General features: G+C 43.5%; 1 protein-coding gene and 1 long non-coding RNA gene across 11 annotated transcripts in view; one reads left to right on the forward strand and one right to left on the reverse strand.

Moving 5' to 3' along the window:
* LOC307191150 overlaps positions 1 to 18713 on the forward strand; it is a 42226-nt gene extending 23513 nt beyond the window's left edge. Inside the window, exons 2-3 of the long non-coding RNA XR_013829624.1 lie at positions 16610 to 16701; positions 17985 to 18713. This is a non-coding gene — a long non-coding RNA (uncharacterized lncRNA). The remainder of the gene's footprint in view (positions 1 to 16609; positions 16702 to 17984) is intronic.
* The window catches only part of ELMO1 (engulfment and cell motility 1), a 777407-nt gene that overhangs the window by 23384 nt on the left and 731090 nt on the right, over positions 1 to 22933 (reverse strand). For all 10 annotated transcript variants that reach the window (XM_079930925.1, XM_079930920.1, XM_079930924.1 and 7 more), the window contains 3 exons: positions 18818 to 18930; positions 8979 to 9086; positions 1780 to 1862 (listed from right to left, as the gene is read on the reverse strand). In XM_079930925.1, coding sequence (XP_079787051.1) covers positions 1780 to 1862; positions 8979 to 9086; positions 18818 to 18930 — 304 coding nt within the window. The remainder of the gene's footprint in view (positions 1 to 1779; positions 1863 to 8978; positions 9087 to 18817; positions 18931 to 22933) is intronic.

Here is a 22933-nt window from a genome sequence, read left to right on the forward strand (position 1 = left end):
TTCCATGGCTGTGGTCTCCCCTGCAACATCAGTTCTCTTGGTAGTTCCAAGAAAATTGTTGATTTTCACTTTATTCAGTTTCTTCTTACTGTAAGGATAGGAGTGACAACTCCTAGGCTCTTTACAGGTTGGGGTGAAACCAGAAGTTCCTTCACACCTGTTTTACATAATTCGCTGTCCCAATCAGAATGCTTGAGTCCTTGCAAGTTGCTTGGCTGCCAACTATACCCCTCCTAGCCTTCTTTAGGTTACAGACTCTTGTTGCTGCCAATTTCCTCACACCTTGTCCTGCTCGGCTCCAAGTGTTATATAACCACGGGGACCTCAGCTGGAGCTGAGCAGAGCCGGTGCTCCGTCTGTTATCAGGTGGTCTTGAAGGAAGGCGGCCCCACAGGAGGCAAACCATGAAGGTTGGGGACTTGCGTCTCTAGTTAAGGATGCTCTTTTGGTATATGATGAGCTGTTGAATCCCTACTTCCCCATATCTTGGAGAAGAAAGAAATTCTGTGTAACAGATGACCTACAGACCCCAAGGCATGCCCTTATGTCACTCAGTGTTTTATATGATAGCACTGTGACAGGCTCGACACAGAAGGATTCATGTGGACTTGAGGTGAGTTATACTTACGCAACTTAAGAAACAAAGATCTTGTTATCTGTCTCCTTGGCTGTATCCTCTCCCTGTTTTCTTCCTAAACAGTACTTTTGTAGTGCTTTTGATTTTCCTTAACCATAGATAGGGTCATCTTATGCAGACCTGGATTCACCTTCATCTTACAATGACTGAAATTGCAGGGCAGGCATTATTCACTTCAACACTGATTGATAAATAGGATGTGTATAATGTTTACATTTCTCTTAGATAATGACACGGGACGATAAAGAAGCAACCTATTGATCTATGTGACATTTTTGGCTCCGAGGTGCCTGAAGCTTTCAGATGAAGCTGATTAATTTTGTTCATGGACAGACACTATGTAACACAAGATGCCAAGAAGTAAAAAATTGGCTCCCTGATGGCCCCTCCAAGGGCAAATACCTCCAAACGGGGGGCAAGGGAAATTCCTCCATCTTTTCGGAAAATGCCACCTCCCATACCCTCTGTTATGGAATGTAGGCTGTCATGGTGAACAACATGATGGGGAGGGTGAAGAATATTGCAATGTGAAGAGTATTTAAGCAATATTCACCTCTGGGGAGATTTTCTCCCTTAAGCTGGGTTTGAACTGTTTCACAATATTTCCCATGATGCTGAAGAATATCAGGCCTTTAAAAGTTTTCTAAGATTTGTTTTGCGCCATCTAGTCTCTCCTCCCTTTCCCAGACTTCACTGAGACACCAGGCGGGTAACAAGAAGGAGGAAACGAAAGGGATTGGGGTGGAAGTGCAGAAGGGAGAATATGAACATAAATAGAAGGTTAGGAGAGGCCCAGAGGATGGACGGAGATGAGTGGAAAAGGCTTGAGAGAAGACTGGTGACAACAGAGAGAGGGCAATTCCTAGGGCTGTACGTAGAAAGGAAGTGACAGAATGCAAGGCATGGTGGAGATTTGACAAGTGATCAGTGAGAGAAAGAATAAGACTAGGTAAGAGATGTAAAAGGAATGAGGAAAGGAAAAGGAGCTGAGTTTAAGAGATGTGTAACTGTGTGTGCGTGTGTGCACTCACACACACACACACACCCAACCACACAAGCATAGCTACCAAAGAAGGGCTCGGCCCACTGCAGTCAGTAACTGCATTGAGCAGATAGAACAATTTGCAACTCGGAAAACATACCTTGTTTTGTTTAAGGGCACCTTTCTCTTTCATATGAGGGCAGTCCTTTCCCGTCACCACAGCTTTGATATCTGCCACCGGCACTGCAATTCATAAGAGAAAATGAAAGTAACTACATCATGTGACAGCTTAAGTGTCCAGAAAGCAAGACTAAGCATCGAGTCTGCTGCTATGGCTGCCATTCCTAGACACTACCGCTAGAAGAGAAAAGAGGTAAAAAGAAAAGAGAAGTCAAGCGGTGTCCAGGGCTAGGAACTAAAATATATCCTTATACCCTGGTAAAAAGCATCCCCGGGGAGAAAAATCTATGTTCATAGTAGAATTTGGTTCAATAAAGCAAATACCTAAAAAAAAAAGACCAGAAACAACAACAAACCCATCATAGTTGCATTAAAAGTGATGGTACTAGAAGCAGCAGTAATAATCATACTAATAGTGGTACTGATACTGATTTTATGGAAGACATCTATGTGCCAGGAGCAATGCCAAATGCTTCCTACAGATGGATATCTCCTGCTACAGTTGTTACATCTCTTTAGTTTCTGAGTTTTGGATAATGAGGGGAAGTAACCTTATCACAAAAAAATTTATCTGAATCTAAACCATCCTGAACTCTCATTCTCCAAATTCTCCCTCTTACCATCTCATTACTTCTCACAAGGATTCTGTGAGGCAGGTTTTATTATTCCTATTTTATGGACAATGAAATTAAACTCAATTAAATAAAGGGAACATTCCTTTCTGATAGGGAAGTGGTAGCTGGTGTTTATCTTGGAAATCCTGAGCACAATGCAGTTTGATAAAATGATGTTATCTCTCATCCTACTCAGAACCTGGGGGAAGATAAAAGATGTGGAAAGGCTTGGGCCTTTAAAGCTTTTGTTAAGATCATCTGATGGAGAGAAGGCAGTAGGATGGTTTGGAAGCTTAATTTAAAAAACTGCAAAGTCATCTGTCCCTTTCCAATTCCTAATCTTTCACTCCTGTAAGGGACTTAGGATCTGCAGAAGCTTTGCGTCATCAATTCCTTAGACTCCTCTAATGATGAAGATAATGAGAGATTTCATGATTAAAGTTCACCTATTTTTACTGGGGCATTGGGTTTGGGGGTGACATTTAGATGAAGAGAGAATTATAAAATATATAGAATGTCAAAACGACGTTAACAGGAAGGCTCTTTAGAAGCTAACATTGTCCGGGTACCCTAAAGTTGCTAAGAACTTTGTCCAAATCTGTGACACCTCTAGAGCTCTCTCAAACCCTAGAGAAGAGTGAGGCTGTGAGGAACTCTTCCAGGATTCTCTGCAGGCACCCGCGGCTAGCTCAGTCCTGATTCTAGATCTCTTTGGTGGACCTGACTTGTACTCACTAATGACTGCCTCTCCTCTCCTTCCGGCCATATGGAAGACTACTCTCCCCAACAACTTCTGCAGTTAGGTGGGGCCATACGATTAGCTCTGGTCAATGAAATGTGAGAGGAAATGGCCTGTCTCTCTCTTAGCTGAGGCAGTGAAAAGTCCACGCCTACCAGCCTCTCTTCTCCAGCCACAGGGACTGATCCGGTTCCATGGTCCATCCAGATGGCACAGCTCTGGGATGGTGGAGCAGCCATTGGCCTGAGTCCCTGTGATTGTGTGGACCAGTCCTTCGAAAGCCCATGTCAGTTACGTAATGTGAGGAGTGAGAAATAAACTCTTGCTGTCCTGAGCCACTGAGATTGTGGAGGTTATTTATTCTTGCAGCAAAATGTAGCGATGCAGCCTCTCCTGAATGGCATGACCCTTGACCTTGGACTGCTTTCCTTCTCTGCCTGGCTGCTCGAGATTGGCATCTTCTTTTAGACGGTCCTTGTGATTCCTGAACTACCTTTGACCACAGCCTCTGACTTCAGTTCTCCTCAAAACCATTTTCAGAACCAACAATCAGCCCTGTTCTCAGTGGCTGACCTGGCTCCCTAATCACTACCCCAGGAGGAGATATTTGGGCACTTTGGGAAGCTGGGTTTACTTAAGATTTACTTTTCAATGAAAATCCACCACTGAAGCGAATTTGTGATATAATTAACATACCAACTCCAAAACCCTCCTCCAGCTTCAGATGGAGTTTGAGTCACAGGGTAGTCTTCTGTTGTATAATATGTAACATGGTCAATGAAGATCTATAAATAGTAAGTTACCCCTTGTCTTTGAAGATCTATAAATAGTAATTCACCCCTTAGCTTTGAAAACTGGGCAAGATTAACTCGGAACGGGACAAGAGTAACACTAAAGTCTGTCGTGGGAGCAGTCTTTAGAATCTCTAATGAGAAGGAATCAGCGGAGGAAAAGCACTCTTCCACCGTGCTTGTGGCATTACATATTTTATGTATTTTACATGCATTGTCCCCTGTCAAGGAGACGAGCTGCTATATTACTCACAGGATTACGGCTAAAAGGAAAACACAAAATTCTAAAAATACAGCATGGCTTTTAAAGGTTGCTCTTTACATAGTTGGTCTCTAGATGCACCGGAAAATTAGGCATCAGAAGGGCTAAAATGCTGTCCTCTCTAAACCCATGAGCAGGATCAGACTCATATCCTTTGAATCTACACTCTTAAGAGGCAACAGAGGGCCCTTGATTACTTCAAAGCAGGGCTGGTGTTTCTATCAGGCCCTTTTTTGTAGGAGCAACATAACTAAGTGGGGTTCAGAGATATGAGAACCAGAAGGGTCACCACTGGTTCCCTAACGCCAACTCTAACTCCTTGCAGCCTGGCCTCATTTCTTTCAATGCTTTTTTCAGTTTGAGCTGGATTGAGACAATCTAATTCAACGCTCCCATTTTATAGATGGGAAGACTGAGGACTAAAGAGAAGAAATAAATCACGCAACATCACACAGCTAGTGAGGGACAGAGCTGGGACTGCTGCTCTTTCTTCTATTCTATGGTCCCTTGCTAGGCCATGATTTTTCCCTATGTTTGGAAGATGTCAGCCCCCCAAATCATGCTGAACACAGCCCTGGAAGTGGTTATCACTTCAGATATGTTCAGGAAACTCTTTGATTGCTACTATCTGGGGAAGGAACTTTAATTGTGATTAAAAAAAATGCCTTTGAAAAAGTAAATGTGGCCACCATGATAAAAATTGTTCTAGCTTTCACCCCTGGGAGCCAAGTTGAGACAGAAATCACCCCAGGAAGTAACCAGTAAGCCATGAGCACTTGCTGTATACACAGCTCCATCGTGGAAGCTCCTATGGGCAGAAATACAGAGGAGGGGCAGGCTGATCCCCGTACAGTTTAGTAAAGAATCTGGACTCTAACTTGGGAGCCTGGAGTGGTTGGAAGGGCTGTGCCTTTAGAATCACAGAGCCTGGATCCGAATTCTAGGTGCACCTACTGGCTATACCACTTTGGGCTTAAGTTCTTGGAGCATAAGCTTTCTTGTCTACAATGTAGAACTATAATATCATCCATCGCATAGGGCTGTTCTGAGAATTAACTCAGTGCTGGAGCCAAGATCATTGCTGGCTTTGAATCTAGGTGGTCTGGAGAAGTGGGTAAAAATCTAGGCCGTGGAGTTGGATGGCTGCATTCAGATCTTTGCTCTATTATTTATTGGACGTGTGACCTTCAACAGGTTACTTAACTTTTCTGTACCTCATTTTCCTAATCCTAATTTTCCAATGATACCTACCTCTTCAGGTTGTGGGGGGGATAATTTATTATGTAACGTAGAGCTCTTAGCACAGTGCCTGCTGTTGAGTAAACACTCAAAAGATGTTATTTGCGGTTGTTCTCATTATCAACAGTCAAAGTTAATTCTCTCTGTAGATTGAGGGGCCTGAATTATTCCCCATGCTTCCATGACCCAAATTGCCCACTTTGCTTTGCTGTGGCCATTGCTCCTCTCCTCTGCTGTAATAGGCTTCATGGCCTTGTGTGAGGGAGCAAAACCCTTTGATGTGGGAGTGAAGAGCGCTGGCCTAGACTTTCAAAGGGAGTCTCTGAGGGGCCCAGGCACTGCTGGAAAGCAGAGAAGTCTGGTGTTTAGTGGGGGTGATGACAGTCTATAAACCTGGTGGGAGGAATGTGGGGCGAAGGGAGGTTAGGAGATGTGGATTTTCAAGGGCCATGTTTCTTGCCTAACAAAAGGAATACGAGAAGACAGATTTGCTAAATCTTTAGACATGAAGACAGCTAAGGAGAGGCCCTCAATCTCCACTTGCACTCTCTGGATTAAGAGGATTCAATTATGCTATTTGATTCACCAATATCTCAGTATTCAGCACTGATTAACTCAAGGGGTGGGTGGAAGACAATTTTCCCCTTGGTCGCAAGAGAGGGCAATTGTACACAGCAAGAGCAAGGGTACTTGAAATGAATTAAAGGAGTGTCTCATTTTTCTAGTGGAATGAGGTTTTTGACTAAGGGCTCCAAGAGGATGGACTATTTTGCTCCAGGCAGGATGCGATCTGTAATTAAATGCAAACCAGATGGCAGGCCTGAAGCAGCAAACTTTAGTTTCCTAGGCTGGGACCTTCTCATCTCAGGCACACAATAGTTTCATTTGACTTCATTACATGAAATATACCCCCTCCCTGGCACACATGTGCATACAGATATAATCTCCTCAACACACACACACACACACACACACACACACACACCACATCCTCTCATATGCACACACCTGCACAGGTACTCATTCTTGGTTTGCCTTGCAATGGATAACTGTTTACGGAGCAGCTCTTCTGGAACTCTGAATTACTAGACTTCAAAGGCCGCAGAGGAAAGGAGTGGATGAGTTTCACAGCCACTGTCAGAGGGACTGATGCAACCCTTTCCCAGAAGCAGCCTCACTCTGTGGCCACGACCAAAAACTGTTTGGAGATCTGCAGCTCTGTCCTGGCTCTTCTGCAACCACCCTGGCAAGCTGGCTCTCCCTGGCATCGGCCCTCGGGTTTCTAGCCCAGAGACCGTCCCTACTCAAGGCTCAGGTACTGTCCACGACTTGACCTTCTCTAGGGGCAGGGCTACCGACTTCCTAAGCAGCACAACCAGCGAGAATGAGAGCGCTGCATTTAAACCTACAATCCACGCCCATCTAGTGCCTATCTGTGGGTGGAGAAGAGGACTAGATCCCTATAACTATGGAGATAAATAACACAGCCAGTGAGTAGGAGCGCCGATTCTCTGGGCCATGTGGGTTAGGAATGAATCCAGCTGTGGTTTTTCTGTTTTCCTGCCCAGACCACTTTCCCTATTTCCTGGTCAGGTTAAGAACGAGGCAGTGAAAGACTTCATATAGAGCTTGTGGTTGCTTTGACCTTTAACTCTTCATTTTACTGCATTAGAGCAGAGATTCCAAATAGCTGGCCTCTGGACAGTTCTGAGTTCATGAGGGAGGTTTCATCAGTGAGTTTTTCACCAGTTAATAGCAAACAGAGGAAAATGAAGACACTGCTGTGAGTTTTTCACACAGCTAATTTAAGTTAGTACAAGGGACTGTCCTTTATTCCAAGATTAGGCCTTTCTGGTCTTTCGTTTTGTTTGATCAAGAGCCCTTTTTAAAATGAAAGCAATGTGATATTAAATTTTAGTTAGATTTTCTTTTATAATAGCCTTTATTTCTGCCAAACCTGAAAGTTGGCAACCCACTGTCGATTCACTTTTCTTGTTCTTTTAAAATATTTACATATTGGTGAAAGCCCAATTTAGGGACTCACTATGAAGCGTGTCAGGCAACATCTGGCTCCACACTTCTCAGTTTCAGCGCTCATCAGAAACGCCTGGAGGGTCTGTTAAGACAGAGGTTGTTGGCCCCATCCCCAGAGTTTGTGATTCATCACGTCTGGGAGTGAGGATCTGAGAAGCTGCATGTCTAGTAATTTCCCAGGTGATGCTGCTGCTGGTGGTCCAAAGACCACACTCTGAGAACCACTGGTCCAGCTCTGTCCATGGTGGGATGCGGAAGGCTTTCTGAGACCTGAAGGGAGGGTCCTTATTACAGGCAGAGGCCTGGGGAGACCCCATAGCAAGAATGCATAGACACTGCCCCAGACTCTGTGGTACTGGGTTTCAAATAACGTGGGCTGAAGAGGCAGTGCTCCCATGAAAGGAAATAAGATTGCCTTCTGAACTAAATGACACTATGAAGACCAGACTGTCCCATTTTTAAGCTGGAGGAAGAGAGCATGTTCCAGGCTGTCTGTCTGATATGTCAGCCCAGAGTCTGAGTGTGTCAGGAATTTGCCACTTGTGGTTTATTTTCCCCTGTGATGGCCATGAGCTGCAAGGAAGACAGTACAGATTTGACTTCCATAGGCCCTGGGGTGACAAGGGGGAAGGTGCTAGGACCTGGAGGTAAGGATTCTGTTTGCGACTTGTTCATATGACTCATGGCAGGGTCAAGGTGACTTGTAAAAGTTATTTTAAAGTGTCTTTACTTTTTTCTCACTCTTTGATTTCTCTACCTGAGATATCCTCTGAGGCTATGTCTAACTTTATCTCATTTCTCTTCCAAATTAATCCATTACCTTTGTGTATTTTAATATTTCTGTAATACTTTGTTTAATTAGTACACTTAATGCTGACTAAAAAAACCTGGAACCTGCTTTGGCGTTGGGCTAAAACAATCTAGCATATGACTGGCTCTTTAAGAGACATGGTACAGAAATAGCAAATCGGTATAAATAATATGTATTTTGGGGAATATTTAGGAAACCACAGAATGCTATTGAGTGTCTGAGTTACTTCTTGGAAGTAAACGAGCCATACGTGGGTCTGGCATTAGCTCTGCGTTATAAGCGTGGGATACAGTGAACTATAACGCATAAACGTGGTGGGATCAAGTACATGATTCATGTGAAATTATTCTGGGTCATCAGAAAAAGACAACTGACAATCAGGTTTATAGTGTTTTTGCTCCTTAGAATAACACTTGGACAAGTAACGTAAAAGTGGGTGTTTGAACCCCAGGTTTACGTCTTTCAGGAAAGGTAGGTGAGCATTCCTTTTACCCCCTCCCCTCTTCAGTCCCAAACCACAAATCCATCAAGGTCTTATGCGTGATGAGACGGCTCGGCCAGGACTCACAGCTAGATGAGACATGCCTAATGGGTTTACTGAGGTTGACAGTCTTTCTGCATGATATTCTGTGACCAGGAAACGAACAAGCAACCAAAACTCAGGCCTCCAACACAGGAGAGGCACTTACGTTTGTCCTGCAAGGAATCGTGGGGCACTTCTCCCTGAGGACTTTCTTCCAAGTCTCCATAATGCAGGACCTTGTGGTTTGGTGAAAGCCGACAATACCAAAACTTGTCTGGGGGAAAAAAACACAAATTTACCAGGTAAGCGATTCTGGTTTCCAAAAAATATTGACATCCTTATTTCGTCATAGTCTTGCCTAGGAGAACACGCAGTTCCTTCGATTTTAATTCTTCAAGAAGGAATCATTCTAGAGCCCTGGAAGTTAGTCCCTTCTAGATTTTGATATTTAGTTAGCTCCTGTCCTTCTTGGTAGACATTTGGTACCACTGGGAAAGTTATCAAATCCTTTGAGGACAACGGCAACAGAGTTTCTGAGGTGGTGGCTTCCAGAGGGTTACTAGAATGACTAGGGGATTATCCTTTATTCAGTTGGGCCTGACAAAAGTGGGGAGGGAGATGAAGAGAAAACAGCTTTCTCAGAATTTTTCTGCTTCCACGTTCCTCTGTGAGATTGTAAGACTGATGAGATGGCTGTGCCGTATGTCAGTGGGCATATCAACCCCTCACCCCTGAGGCCTATGCACACAAACTAATCAACGAATAAACTGTTAGCAAGCTAGTGATACACACAAGGGATGGAATTCATGAGGAAATACACTAATAATTCAGAAATTTATCCAAGAATGAGGATATTGCAATCATCTCCTCTCTCTTTCCTAGAGTTTAGTTCTCTTAAATAAGTGTGACCAGTACCTTAGGATCATTCTCATAAATAACTCCTTTAAGTTGACTTCCCCAAATGTAATAAAAATTTTTGAATAAGCTGGTGAGGCAGCAAGAAGGAGGCAGAGAGTGCTTTTTCTAGATAAGAAACTTAGATTGTGACAGCAATCTTTGTGCAGCTCTCAGGGCTGTGCTAGATGCTGCCTCCTCCAGGAAGCCCTCTCTGATTACTGCAGCCAAAGGGACCCTTCCCATCCTCTTAGCTGCTCCAGCATCTCCTTGGATCCTTGGTGCTCCCATGTTAAGCCCCTTAGTATTCCCCATTATCTGCCATAGACCCTAGGTAAGCAACTTGCCCCAGTGGGTTCAGTGTGAAAGGTTACTGACAGAAGAGGACTCCAGGACACACATCAGCCCTGACAGTGTGGAGAAGCCAGGGCGCTCTGATGACAACCACCATCTTCACAATTGCACTGCACTGGTCCCTTGGCACAGTGCCTGGCACGTGGAAGTTACACAGTTGCTGTTGGCTAAATTGATAATTGAAGACCCACTGGTCAAGATGCTTAAGGCACAGAGCATCCCTGACCTGTAAACCCCTTTGTGACATTATGCAATTGGCAAACACAGTGGCCTTGGTCAAGTCACCCCATTACTGTGTCTACAAACACAAATTATTTTGAAGCCACTCTGACCAAAAAGGTCTCTATAATGTTTAAGAAAAATGTTCTTCTACCTAAAATTGCTTTCACTGCAAAACCACATTTTAACTACAATTCTTTTTGTAGAAAAGAAAGTTTTAAAACTGGAAGTAAAAGCCACACGATGAACAAAGCAAACACCCAAACTGGATCCACAAAAGCAAAATGCCTCTGTGATTCCTTTCTCATCTATAAACAGGGTTTGAGAATTCCTGAACGTAGCCAGAATATGGCAATCCATATACTTAAAAAAATCTAAACGCTGGTGGGAAAATTTGAGAGGAAAGAAACAGTGATTTGAGTGCTAGGAAAACATCTGGAATTGCTAACTTTTCAGAATTCTGTTATATATATATACCTATACACACACACACACTCAACAGCACAGGTCATTCTTCTGGGAGAGCATTTCAAAGGGAGAAAATAAAGTTATTCCCTGAATAATTCATAACCATTTCAATTAGGCAGTTTTCCATGAGGAGAACACATTTGGGAATTTGACTTGTAATTCACAATAGGAATTGCAATTCCAAAGGAGAGGGCCAAGTTTTGGCCAGGAGCACCAACAGTGCTCTTGGGAACCTGGCATGAGTAATTGTAGAGATTTCTTCCCCCCGAAGGACCTTTCACCTTGTCTAAATGAACTGTGATGGCCACAAATCTAGCTTGAAAAATTTCCTAGAGAGCTCTCCTTCCCCTGCTACCTCTGAGATGGGACTTTGGCTAAGTAAGCAACTGAAAAACAGTGACAGAAAGCTGGGAAGGAAGTTGGTGAGCTGTGCTTGGACACGTTGGTCTTATTTTGAGTGAGGTCTTAGCCTGTTCTTCCTAGAAATCCCTCACTTTTCAAACCGGGGTAAACTCTAGGGATTGGCAGTGGTAACCTGAAGCCCAAGGGTCAATATGGCACAAATGGGTCAATCATCCTCCATATAATTGGGGGAGCATTGAGAACTTTAAGTGGTACAAACATATACTGTGGAGTAAAATGCACAACTTACATTCATTTGCAACACTTCAAAAATTTGCTGCACACATACTTTCGTAAGTTGTCTATTTAATACGTTACGTCTATTTCTCCAGTGAATATTTGCAGAGTGCCTACAGTACTCTACTGGGTGCAGCAAAAATTATTAGGATGAAAGGCAGACATGAGGGACAAAGCCAAGCAGCTCAAGGAGAAGGAGCTCCCTAGCTCTTAGTGGCAACTTAAAGAAATATGGTGGAAACACTTGTTTCCCAGGTCTGGGAAGTAGGGACTGTGACTCAGCAACTCTGCCTATACTACAGGGAAAAACAGGAACAGGGAAAATCTCTCGTGCAACACACTCCTACATTCAGAAACTATTGAAAACAGTGGCTACTTATCAGGGTTCCGGGAGGTAAAACAACCGTCTTCCTTGAAAAGCTGTAGTCACTGTTTGTTCAAAGAAACACAAAAGGCTACTTGGAACCTTGCCATAACAATACAGGGTATAGCTGACAGATTTTCCTCCTTCCAGAGGCTTAAATTCTCTTGACTTTTATGACACCACCAGCTTCTGGTTTTCCTCCTACCTCTGGCTACCTCTTCTCTTATCCTATAGAAGTTCCTCTTTCTCTGTCTACTACTAAGATGGTGGAGAACAAAAGATCGGTGCATCATTGATGTGAGTGATGTGTTCTGCTCCTCCCATCAAATAGGAAGTCTTGGATGGATGACAAAATATTGGAAAAGGGGCTGAACGGCTTGGGAAGGTTGTTTTGACTCAAACAAATGGGTGGATACTCAGCCAGTATCTCTCTCAGGATAAAGGCTGGAGTCGTTAGCTCTGGGAAGGTTTAGAGGCATCATAACTTGTGTGTGGCTGTCTTGAAGGCAGAGCCCCTATATAGGAGAGCAGAGATGCCACCTCCGACCAGCAGAGTGCACCGACTTGTTGGGTGAGACAGTTTCAGTGTCAGCCATCAGTGGCAGCTTGATTCGCAGTTTCTTTTATGGTAAGAAAAATGTGTATTTTCTATTCAAAACCCAGCATGATGTTACTAGTTCCCCAATCCCTCTGGGCAATGAATGAGTGGATTGTGTCACTAAAAGCAATTAGCAGGAAGCAGTGAGAACATTAGCAAAGATTGTTTAGTAGCATTTAAAGAGAAAACAGGAGTTAGTATAGAGGTCTTTCAGTCAATTAGAAATGTTAGTACGTTAATAGCCATCTTTTCATTCCCCCAACTCAAAAACTGAAAATATGGAGATCATTTTGTGCTTCACTCTTTTTTTCTGTGTGTGTGTGTGTGTGTGTGTGTGTGTGTGTGTGTGAAGGTCAGAGGGAAAAGCTGGTTTCAAAGCTCACAGCCTGGTAAGAAGGTCTCCAGGGCTGATTAAAGTTATATGTCACATAGATCATTATGCAGCTAATCACCCTTGACAACTGTAATTCTTGCAGCAATGTTCGAAAGAACTTTCTGCAATGATGCAAATACTCTGTACCTGCTTATTCAATAGGAATAGAAGAAATTTTGAATTTTATTTAATTTTAATTAACTTAAATAGCCATAGGTAGCTATATGGAACAGTGCAGCTCATTGTCTCTCTTCATACCCAGGCTGGAGACCAGTGTTGGGTCGGCCAGCAGGTGTTTATGGGAGACGGGCAAGCTGAATAGCTACCATTGTCGAGTGTGAAATGTGGACTGTAAAGTGAGGCACAGGGCACAGCAAGAACCGAGTCCTGATCGACTCTGCCATGGACTCAGGGGGACATCTTTGTCTTGTGCGCAAAGCCCACAGTTGGCAGCTGGCTGCTGGCCCAGGGGGCCCTGAAAGTCCTGTGTTTGGAAGACAGGCGGCCTTTACTAAAGTGAAATCTTAGGGCACTTCCACTAGGACTTTGGGTCTTTCTTAGGTTAACCTAAAATGTGCGAAATCTTCAGCGTGCTCAGGGGAAGGTCTGCTTCCTGCCTAGGGTCAAACGTTTCCAAGTCACAAAACATGAGGAACCCCAGCAATGCTTTTAAAGGGAAATGTCATCTTCCAGGTGATGAGATAGAAGATATCTCTGTTGGTTCAGTAAAGGAAGACAACAACTACGGATACAGAATGAAGGTCATTCCGCCTTTCAAATCTTCCTCACTTCACTGAACATTTTTCAGAACGAGAAACTCTTGTTTTGATTCAGAATTCTGTCTCCCTGGAGACTCTCCTTTCATAGCAAAAGATTAACTCCAGAGCCCCCGAGTCATTTTAAAGATGGTTTGGCCTAACTGATACTTTGGAGTCACACAGACCTGAGTTACACACCTGGTCTTGACACATCAGCTATGGAGTCTTGGCCAAATTATAAAAACCTTAGGGACCCCTATGGTTCCTTTGTTAAGTAACACGAATAATTATATGAGTAAAACATATATAGAGTACCCATCATGCACCTTCCACAGAGCTGGCTCTCAAATATTAGTGCCTTCCTAATCTTCTAGTCAATGGTAACCCCTCTCATTCATATTACTGGTCCCTCCACCTTTTTTTTTAATTTTTTTTTTTTTTGCAGTATGCAGGCCTCTCACTATTGTGGCCTCTCCCGTGGCAGAGCACAGGCCCCGGACACGCAGGCTCAGCGGCCATGGCTCACGGGCCTACCCGCTCCGCGGCATGTGGGATCTTCCCCAACCGGGGCACGAACCCGTGTCCCCTGCATCGGCAGGCGGACTCTCAACCACTGCGCCACCAGGGAAGCTCTGGTCCCTCCGCCTTTTGAGAACAATGATTATCTGTTATTTTCATCTATTGCAAAGTGATTTTTTTCTGAAAATAATCTGGCTTCTCTTCTTTTGAAAAAACACATTTACTTATACCTGCCTTTTGGTAAAAATGAGTTATGATAAGGTTTAATTAAATACTAAAAGAAAATTTCAATCAAAGAGGAAGAAACAACCTGCTCCCCAAAAGGGTTCACATGGTTACTGAAATGGCCTGAACGTACCATTCGGCTCTAGGTCTTCTGAGCGAGCTGAAAGAACACGGCAGGTACACCGCCCTTGGCCTCGGCGCAGGAACATGCCAACTCCTCTGGGGACACGTTTCACTCACCAGTGGGTTTCAGATTAAGTTTGTCATGTTAATGCTTAGAGAAGGGATACTGGTCAACAAAATGGACACTGTCTTCAACAAGAAGCAAAAGTTTCATACTATCATTTCTTGAAAATGATACTCCAGTGTGTAGCCCTGGGCTCTTATCAAGACTATTCAATGCAAGTGATTCTGAAAGACCCTAATCTCTGAAAAGAAAGGAAAATAGGAGGCAGTTCCTGAGCCTGTAGATTCTCATGAAGCATATAACAGCTCGAACATAGACAACTTGTGGGATTTCATCTTAACTCTCTTGAGAAGTTCAGGAAACACGGAAGCAAGGCAATCTCATTATGAAGGATTGTGAACAAGAGCCTTTCACATTCCATAGAGAATGCGGGACAGAGTGAAGCAAGTATGTGACAGCCATTGCCACTCTATGGCCTGTGTTTAAAAACCTATATTCTAAGTAACTGTAAGCTAAACTTAATACTAAATACCATTAATGAATGTTTGACCATGTGCTGAGCACCAAGTGCTATAGAGGCATGATTTTATTTAACCCTTGCAATGATTCGATGTAGGAACTGACATCATCCCCACTTGACAGATCAGGAAACAGAAGCACAGAGAGATTTATTAGGTTGTCCAAGGCTACCCAGCTAGGGGGTGGGGAGGCAGGGACTTGAACGCAGTTTGGTGTGTCTCCCATGATTTACTGCCTCTCAGTTCTACTGTGGTCAGAATTCCCAGAAATCCAGATTTGTATATAACTATATTGGACTAACCAAGTAGCAGAGTTGCAAATGAGGCAGGTAGAATGATGGGCAAGTAGCAACTCAGGGGCCTTCTAGCCAAACGTGGCACACTAAGGGGCTCTACATCTGCTCCTCTTCTTTCCAGTTCTGTGAGACAGGAAGCTCTTTCCTATTTTCCCCTGTAAAGTTAATACTTAAATCCACTCATCTGTGTTTGACTCACCGTTGGACAAGTTTAGAGGGAGTGTGGTCACGCACGGGCCCTTTGCGTATGTGCTTGCTCTTTAACCAGGGATGGCTCGTGGCTGTTCCTGTCTGAGATCTCACCTTTCTCCAAGGGATTAAAATGATTTTCCATCATGTCCTCACTAATGTGGGTAAATCTAAATGGAATGTTTTGATGGGGTGATAGGAAACCAATTTCAGCACAGTCTGCTTTGAATCCCTATTTTTAAGCACACAGAGCTAGTCACCAGGTTTTAGATCAATTTACCAAACACCAAAAAGCCTTCCTTCACTTGGAAGGATGATTTTATACTAAACACAGATGGTCGTGCTCCCTAGGGAGTTTAACTAATAAATTTATAATCTAGATGCTAATATTTTTTGTTCAGTAGGTAATTCATTTTTAGAAAACTGGAAAAAGTGGCATATTTGGGACTAACACTTCTTTAGCCAAAAAACTGTAATTATGACATCTAGAATCAGGATTATTCAAGTAGAATCTACCCATTTCAGCCTAGAAAGGGAAGTCTCGTGGTGGAGTAGACTGGAAGGTCAAATTGCGTTCTCTGAATTAGGTTCCGAAGGATTCTAGCTAGGCATGAGCGGAGGCATTTGGTGGCATGTGTCTATTTGCCACCTCTCTCCTCCCCCCACTTCTGTGCCTTTTGCCCAATATCGGGTAAATAAAAACTTTATAAATCACCTTACGTGGGCAATATATCCTGAATATTGATTTTGCCAAAGGCAATGAGGAGATCAGAGCATACAGCAGGCAATCTGGCTGACTGAACTAATAGATCATCTAGTCCTATTCTCCCACTTAACAGATGAGAAACTGTGGCCCTGAGAGGTCACGTGTTCTGCATATAAACACCCAGGTGGTTAACTCTGTAAGTACCAAGAACCAAGTCTACTCACCCCCAGCTCATTGTTCTTTTCTACAGGATCATCCAGAATAAAACAGTAGCTACCACCCCCTTTGTTTAAAGCTGCTTTCTAAGAGCTGCATTCATGAGCACTTTTCTTCCTCACAATAACTTTAGGAGACAGGCATTGTTAACCCCATTTTTGATGGGGAAACTGCTCAAGGTCACAGAGCTGGACAGGGACAGAGGTAGGAAGGTACCCACTTCATCTGGCTCCAGGGCTCTTGTCTTCCTCACTGTGCCACACTATCTCCTTAGAACAGCATTCACTCTGATGATGGTGCCCAAATGCAAGGAATGCAGTGAGGAAAGAGGGGGTGAACCAGTCCTCCAACGGCTGAATGGGGGAGGTGAGTTCCTTCTTCCTGACGTGAGCCTTTGTCAGTCCCAGCTGTAACTCAGCCCTTTCTTACTCTGCCCATTTGTCCTCCCCCAAGGCCCAGCCTGAAGCTCATTGTCATGGTTTATTTTCTTTTTTTTTTTTACATCTTTATTGGGGTATGATTGCTTTACAATGGTATGTTAGTTTCTGCTTTATAACAAAGTGAATCAGTTATACATATACATATGTTCCCATATCTCTTCCCTCTTGCATTTCCCTCCCACCCACCCTCCCTATCCTACCCCTCCGGGCGGTCACAAAGCACGGAGCTGATCTCCCTGTGCTATGCGGCTGCTTCCCACTAGCTATCTACCTTACGTTTGTTAGTGTATACATGTCCATGCCTCTCTCCTTTGTCACAGCTCACCCTTCCCCCTCCCCATATCCTCAAGTCCGATCTCTAGTAGGTCTGTATCTTTATTCCTTCTTACCCCTAGGTGCTTCATGACATTTTTTTTTCTTAAATTCCATATATATGTGTTAGCATACGGTATTTGTCTTTCTCTTTCTGACTTACGTCACTCTGTATGACAGACTCTAGGTCCATCCACCTCACTACAAATAACTCAATTTCGTTTCTTTTTATGGCTGAGTAATATTCCATTGTATATATGTGCCACATCTTCTTTATCCATTCATCCGATGATGGGCACTTAGGTTGGTTCCACCTCCGGGCTATTGCAAATAGAGCTGCAATGAACATTTTGGTACATGACTCTTTTTGAATTATGGTTTTCTTGCACTGCTGGTGGGAATGTGAATTGGTACAGCCACTATGGAGAACAGTATGGAGGTTCCTTAAAAAACTACAAATAGAACTACCATATGACCCAGCAATCCCACTACTGGGCATATACCCATTGTCATGGTTTCTTATCCTCTGGGAATAACCTGCATTTTCATTTGTCAAGGAAGTTCTGCCTTTGGACATTGCTTAATATGATTTTTAATGCTTACATTCGAAATACGTTGAATTTACTCAATATTCAGCGCAAAGCCATTAAAAGTAAATGGCCGGGAGGATGGGCTCAGCATAAACACGAAGTGATGTTTGTCATTAGTGGGCGAGGTCTGTGTCTGAGCAGGGCATCCATCGGGTTTCAAAAATATCTGCCAGGGTTTCTCTGGGGCCATAACTGATGCTTGTTCTTGGTACAGTTGCTAATGCTTATGCTTGTTCCTGACTGTTCCCCAATCTCGTCACCTCTCCCCAAATCTTATCTTTCAATTTTATTTTCTATTTGTTTCCAGGACAGTATGATATGAGTACTTCGCAATGAGCAGTATGTCAAGAAAGCAATCAAGGGACTTTACCTCCCTGGCTAAGAAACAGCTGGAAATTCTTTCCACCTATTGGAGCTAGTCTAATGGCATCCATTTGAACTGGATATTTTGGGATTAAAGTTTATAGAGACAGTTCAGAAATTTGTCTTACAAGATTATGAAAATTGATTCTATCCCACCTTGGTTCACTGTTACTTGTATCTACAAATAAAATAATTCTGACTTGGAAGAGAATCAGTATGGGGATTTGAAAATAAGGGCCATCCATGCTGAAAATTTCAAGATCCAATCCAACAGTGGGTGCCAGCTCTCCTGATAGCATAGTGAATCATTAAAAGTTAGCGCCATAGAGCTGCTGGAGTATAAATCCCTGCTCTTCTGTGACTTTGAGCAAGTTACTTCGCACCTCACTGCCTTACTTTCCCTATCTGTAAAGTGGGCGTAATCACGGTAGCTACTTCATAGGGTTACCGGGAAGATGAGCTTCATTAACATAGGTAAAGTGAGAGCCTGGCAGATGGTAAGCTCTCAATAACGTCAGCTGTTGTTGAACCACTACTGGCAGACTTGAGGCACGAAATGGCCCAGGTGGCTCTTCAGTTCCACAGGTCTCCTGGTGATTCTAGATTTTGATTCTCCCTGGGTATACATGGGAAATCAGAACTTACCTGGACTGCTAGTCCTGTCCTGAGTACAAGGCTGCACAGCCTACCCTTAAACCAACACCCATGCCCGTGTGATTCCGCAGGGGGCAGGCCACTGTTCTTCCTTGCTGGGTCTGGAGTGGCCCCAAACAATACCTTGCCTCCGCCGGCAGTTGAGTTTCCTAAAGCAGGTCCCTTCCACGAGGCGGTTCAGGCGTTGTTGTTTGATCAACTCCAAGATTTCTGGCTGAATCTTCTCCTTTAGTTCCCTGTGAAAGGATAAACACATATTCCACAGCACGCCTTGAGGACAGCACTTGGCTGAAAGGGCACCGTGGGCAGACGGGGCAGGCGAGTGCAAGCTGCAACTTTTCATGAACAACCCGATACTCCCAAGTGGGTGCTTCAGAGAATCATTTATTAAGCATCCGTGGAAAGAGGTTCTCTGACATTTACAGATACCCACAAGAGCACCAATCACTTCAGTGACGTTTTTCTAGACCAAGGTCTCCTGAGAAATTTCTTCTCTTGTTTTACAAAGCCACAGATATAAACTTATGTGAAAATTCACTCAGCTCTGCTGAGACAATGACTCTCTGGTCATGTTCTGCCCCCTTACAGCAGATAAACCCCTAGACTGCATCTGTGATCTGCCACCACAGCAAACACAGTATTGGGCAAAGTACAGGACCACATTTTGCTTTGGATTCTGTCACTTACAACTGGGAACAACACATTGACCCAGATTGTAGCCCACAGAGATTGGGATAATGAGAGGATAAATGAAGGCTTATTTGCATCTTGTCTCAGGGTAATACAATGTAATTTAGGTTTAGATGCACTATGCTGTAAAGATATGATAATAGAGTGCAATGGGTTTTAAATCTTTTATTTCAAGAGCAGAGATTTTTTATCGTGTGAAATTTTATGTAGTGCCCTAGCATTTGAGTCTAGTAAAGCTAGAGTTGTTCTACTTGAGGATGTATAGAGAGACCCAGAGTCCAGCCCTCAGAGCAGTGTTGAAAGCACTGACCCAAACTCAGAAGGATACGACTTCAGTCTAGGCTCTGCCCATGATTGGCATTTCAGGTAGCTCCTGTAAGTCTCAGTTTCCTCATCTGTAAAATGGGAATAAGAATCTTTCCTGTCCCAAAGGAGACAGTGTGAGTGTAAGTTAGCTGTAAGCATTGGGCAGGAATGCAAGGTGTTACTGAAGCTTTGATAATATTCTCTTCTTTCCTCAAGCCAACTATTCCTGGTGCCCATATTACACTGTAGTCAAGGCTCACATTTTTGTCAGCTTCAGCCTTGACTCTGGGCTTGCTCTGGATTGCAGGCAATCTGTCTTAACATGGTGTTCTGTTTCCAGGTGCGGAAGGCACAGACACTCGGTACGTGTGTGCTATGAGCCAGATAGTATGTACCATGCAATTTTAGCTCATTTAACACCCCTTCCCTCCTCCCCACTACAAAAACGCCAACTTTTGGGAACAGGTATTAATATCATCATTCCCATCTCACAGACGGGAACGAATTTACAGAGGTGAAGCCCTGAATAGGGGTACAAACTCAAGTGTTTCTTGTGCAAACTGCATCTATTTACCCATGAGAAAAAAAAAAAAGAATAAAAAGTGATATAAAAGGATCTGGCCATCTAACAAGGTATTCTAGAAAGCTGTTAATACATATTTTGCACTTAAATGGCCTCAAATTCCCTGTCATTTGATACTGTTCCAACTGACTATTTATAAAGCCTAACGTGAAGATTCAGCCCCAGAGGTACAGCCTGGTGCCTTTGCTTTACTTGCATTTGCTTTTCCAGTGTGGGTCTCACAGGGTCTCATCTGAGGCTTTCAGATCACTAAAACTATCTATTATCAGCATTCAGCTTTTGTAGAATGGACTCAGCAAATTGCAGCTTTGATGAACCCTGCTCCGAACGGAGAAGAAGGTGGGGAATTGCCAGGGCAGTCGCACAGAACAATTAATCACCACTCCTGGCTTCCGAGTTGGGGCGACGGGGAAATCATGGGAGAGAGAATCTGAATTTCATCAAGTCTGAGGTTAGAGATGTATCTTTAAATAATAGTTTTACTAGGCTAGAGTTTAGTTATTAAAATGGAGATGAAGATGCAGAGACAAGGGCCAAAAGGAGGAAATAACGGAAAGAACTTGACGATTTATGATTTTTAGTGTAAGACCCTGATGTGCTCATCAGGACACACTCCATTATGAACCATCTTCGGAGACAGACTATCAGAATAAGTGGATCTGCTGCTACAAGAGTTACCTTTTCTTGTTATGAACCCAAAGGACTCCAAAACATGATTAGGCAATGTGGGAAATGGAACAGGTTTTTTTTTTTTTTCCCCTAAGTTACATCCTCTTCTTTCCCTGCAAATGGATTCAGTAGTTACCAAATTCACTCATATTAGGAAAACATATGTAATCCCTATATGGTGTCTCTGTGAATGAGATATGACCTCTAGGGTAATCCAGGTAGTAACCATGGGCTGGAAGTGGGTGTTGAAATCCTCAGCTTGGGGCTAATGAGGTCAAGGTCATGGGTTCACTGGCTTTGCTTTGATAAATATTCCCCTAATTCTATCTAAAAGCCCTGTAAATAAATAAAAGGAGAAAGATTAAAGGAGGGAGAATAAATGAGTGTGTGAAGAGCAACTCAAATTCTAACACTTTTTCCTGAAGAGAATCCCAAGTCCAGGCCCAATGAGGCCGGTGCCATGTGCAGAGGACAGACAGCACCACTAGACTAGTGAGACTCCTTCCCGGACCTGGGGTCTGCCCTGCCGAGCTGCCATCTGGTGTTCATCTAGAACAGAGGCTGGCAAACTTTTTCTGTAAAAGGCCAGATGGTAAATGTTCCAGACTTTGTGGGTCATACACTCCGTTGCAGCTACTGAGCTCTGCCATGGTAGAGTGAAAGCAGATGACAGCATGCGGACAAAGGAGCGTGGCTGTGTTCCAATAAAGCTCTATTTACAAAAACGGATAGTGGGCCATTTTGGCCTAAGAGCTATAGTTTGCCAATCCCTGATCTACAAGGGCTCTGGGGAGACTCTGGGCTGAGTCACTGTCTATTTCATAGAAATTGATCTGTTTCTGTCTTACTACAGGGTCCCCAAGGTCATTCCTTGCACCTCTTCTGGTCTTTATATTTCAGACTCATGACTTTAAACACCAACTTTCTGCTGACTACATCCAAATTTATTATTCTGACCTAGACCTCTCGGCCAAACTCCAAACTCATCAATCCAGCTGTCTATTTGGATATCTCGCATATGCCTCAAACTTGACAGGTCCAAAACTAGACTCTTGATCCCCTTGTCCAAGCCTGCTCCACTCACTCTGTCCTTTGGTTGTTCAGGCCCCAAATCTGAGTTCATCCTTCTCTTATACCCTTCATCTAATTGATCAGTAAATACCTTTGCTTCTTATCTTCAAAATCTATATAATCTACGGTAGAGACTCTAATCACTTCTCATCACCTCTTGCTTGGATTATTGAAATAACTTCCTCCCTGACCTCTCGGCTTCCAAACTTGCCTCCTTGGAGTCTATTCTCCATACAACAGCAAGAGAGATCATTAAAAACCCAAGTCAGAGCACACCAGTCCCCTGCGCCAATGGTTCCCCAACAAGGTCCCACAAATTCAGGCTCCTGGCTACCTTTCTGGCCTTGCCTCCTATTGCTTGCTCTGCTCCAACCACACTTGCCTCCTTGTTACTAACTGAGTGCCCAGACCTACTCTGACCTCAGGGCCTTTGCACTGGTGATCCTCTCTGCTGGAAATCGTTTCTCCCACATACACACATAGCCTGCTCCCTTAGTCCTTTACACATCTTTACTCAAATGTCACCGTGCCAACTAGAGAGATCTACTCTTGCCACTTTATTTAAAATCACAAACTCTCCATTGCCCTTATTCTGCTTTTTATTTCCTGTATCCTCTTGAAAAAAAAATTATTTTATTGATGTACAGTTGATTTACAATGTTGTGTTAATTTCTGCTGTTCATTATATATTCTTTTTCATATTCTTTTCCATTATGGTTTATTATGGGATATTGAATATAGTTCCCTGTGCTATACAATAGGACCTTGTTGTTCAGCCACTCTATATGTCATGGTTTGCACCTACTGAAAATATGGAACACTTCACGCATCCTTGCACAGGGGCCATTCTAATCTTCTCTGTATTATTCCAATTTTAGTATATGTGCTGCTGAAGCGAGCGCTCCTGTATCCTCTTTTAA

The sequence above is a fragment of the Stenella coeruleoalba genome (assembly GCF_951394435.1).
Source record: "Stenella coeruleoalba genome assembly, chromosome: 9".
Classification (NCBI taxonomy): Eukaryota; Metazoa; Chordata; class Mammalia; order Artiodactyla; family Delphinidae; genus Stenella; species Stenella coeruleoalba.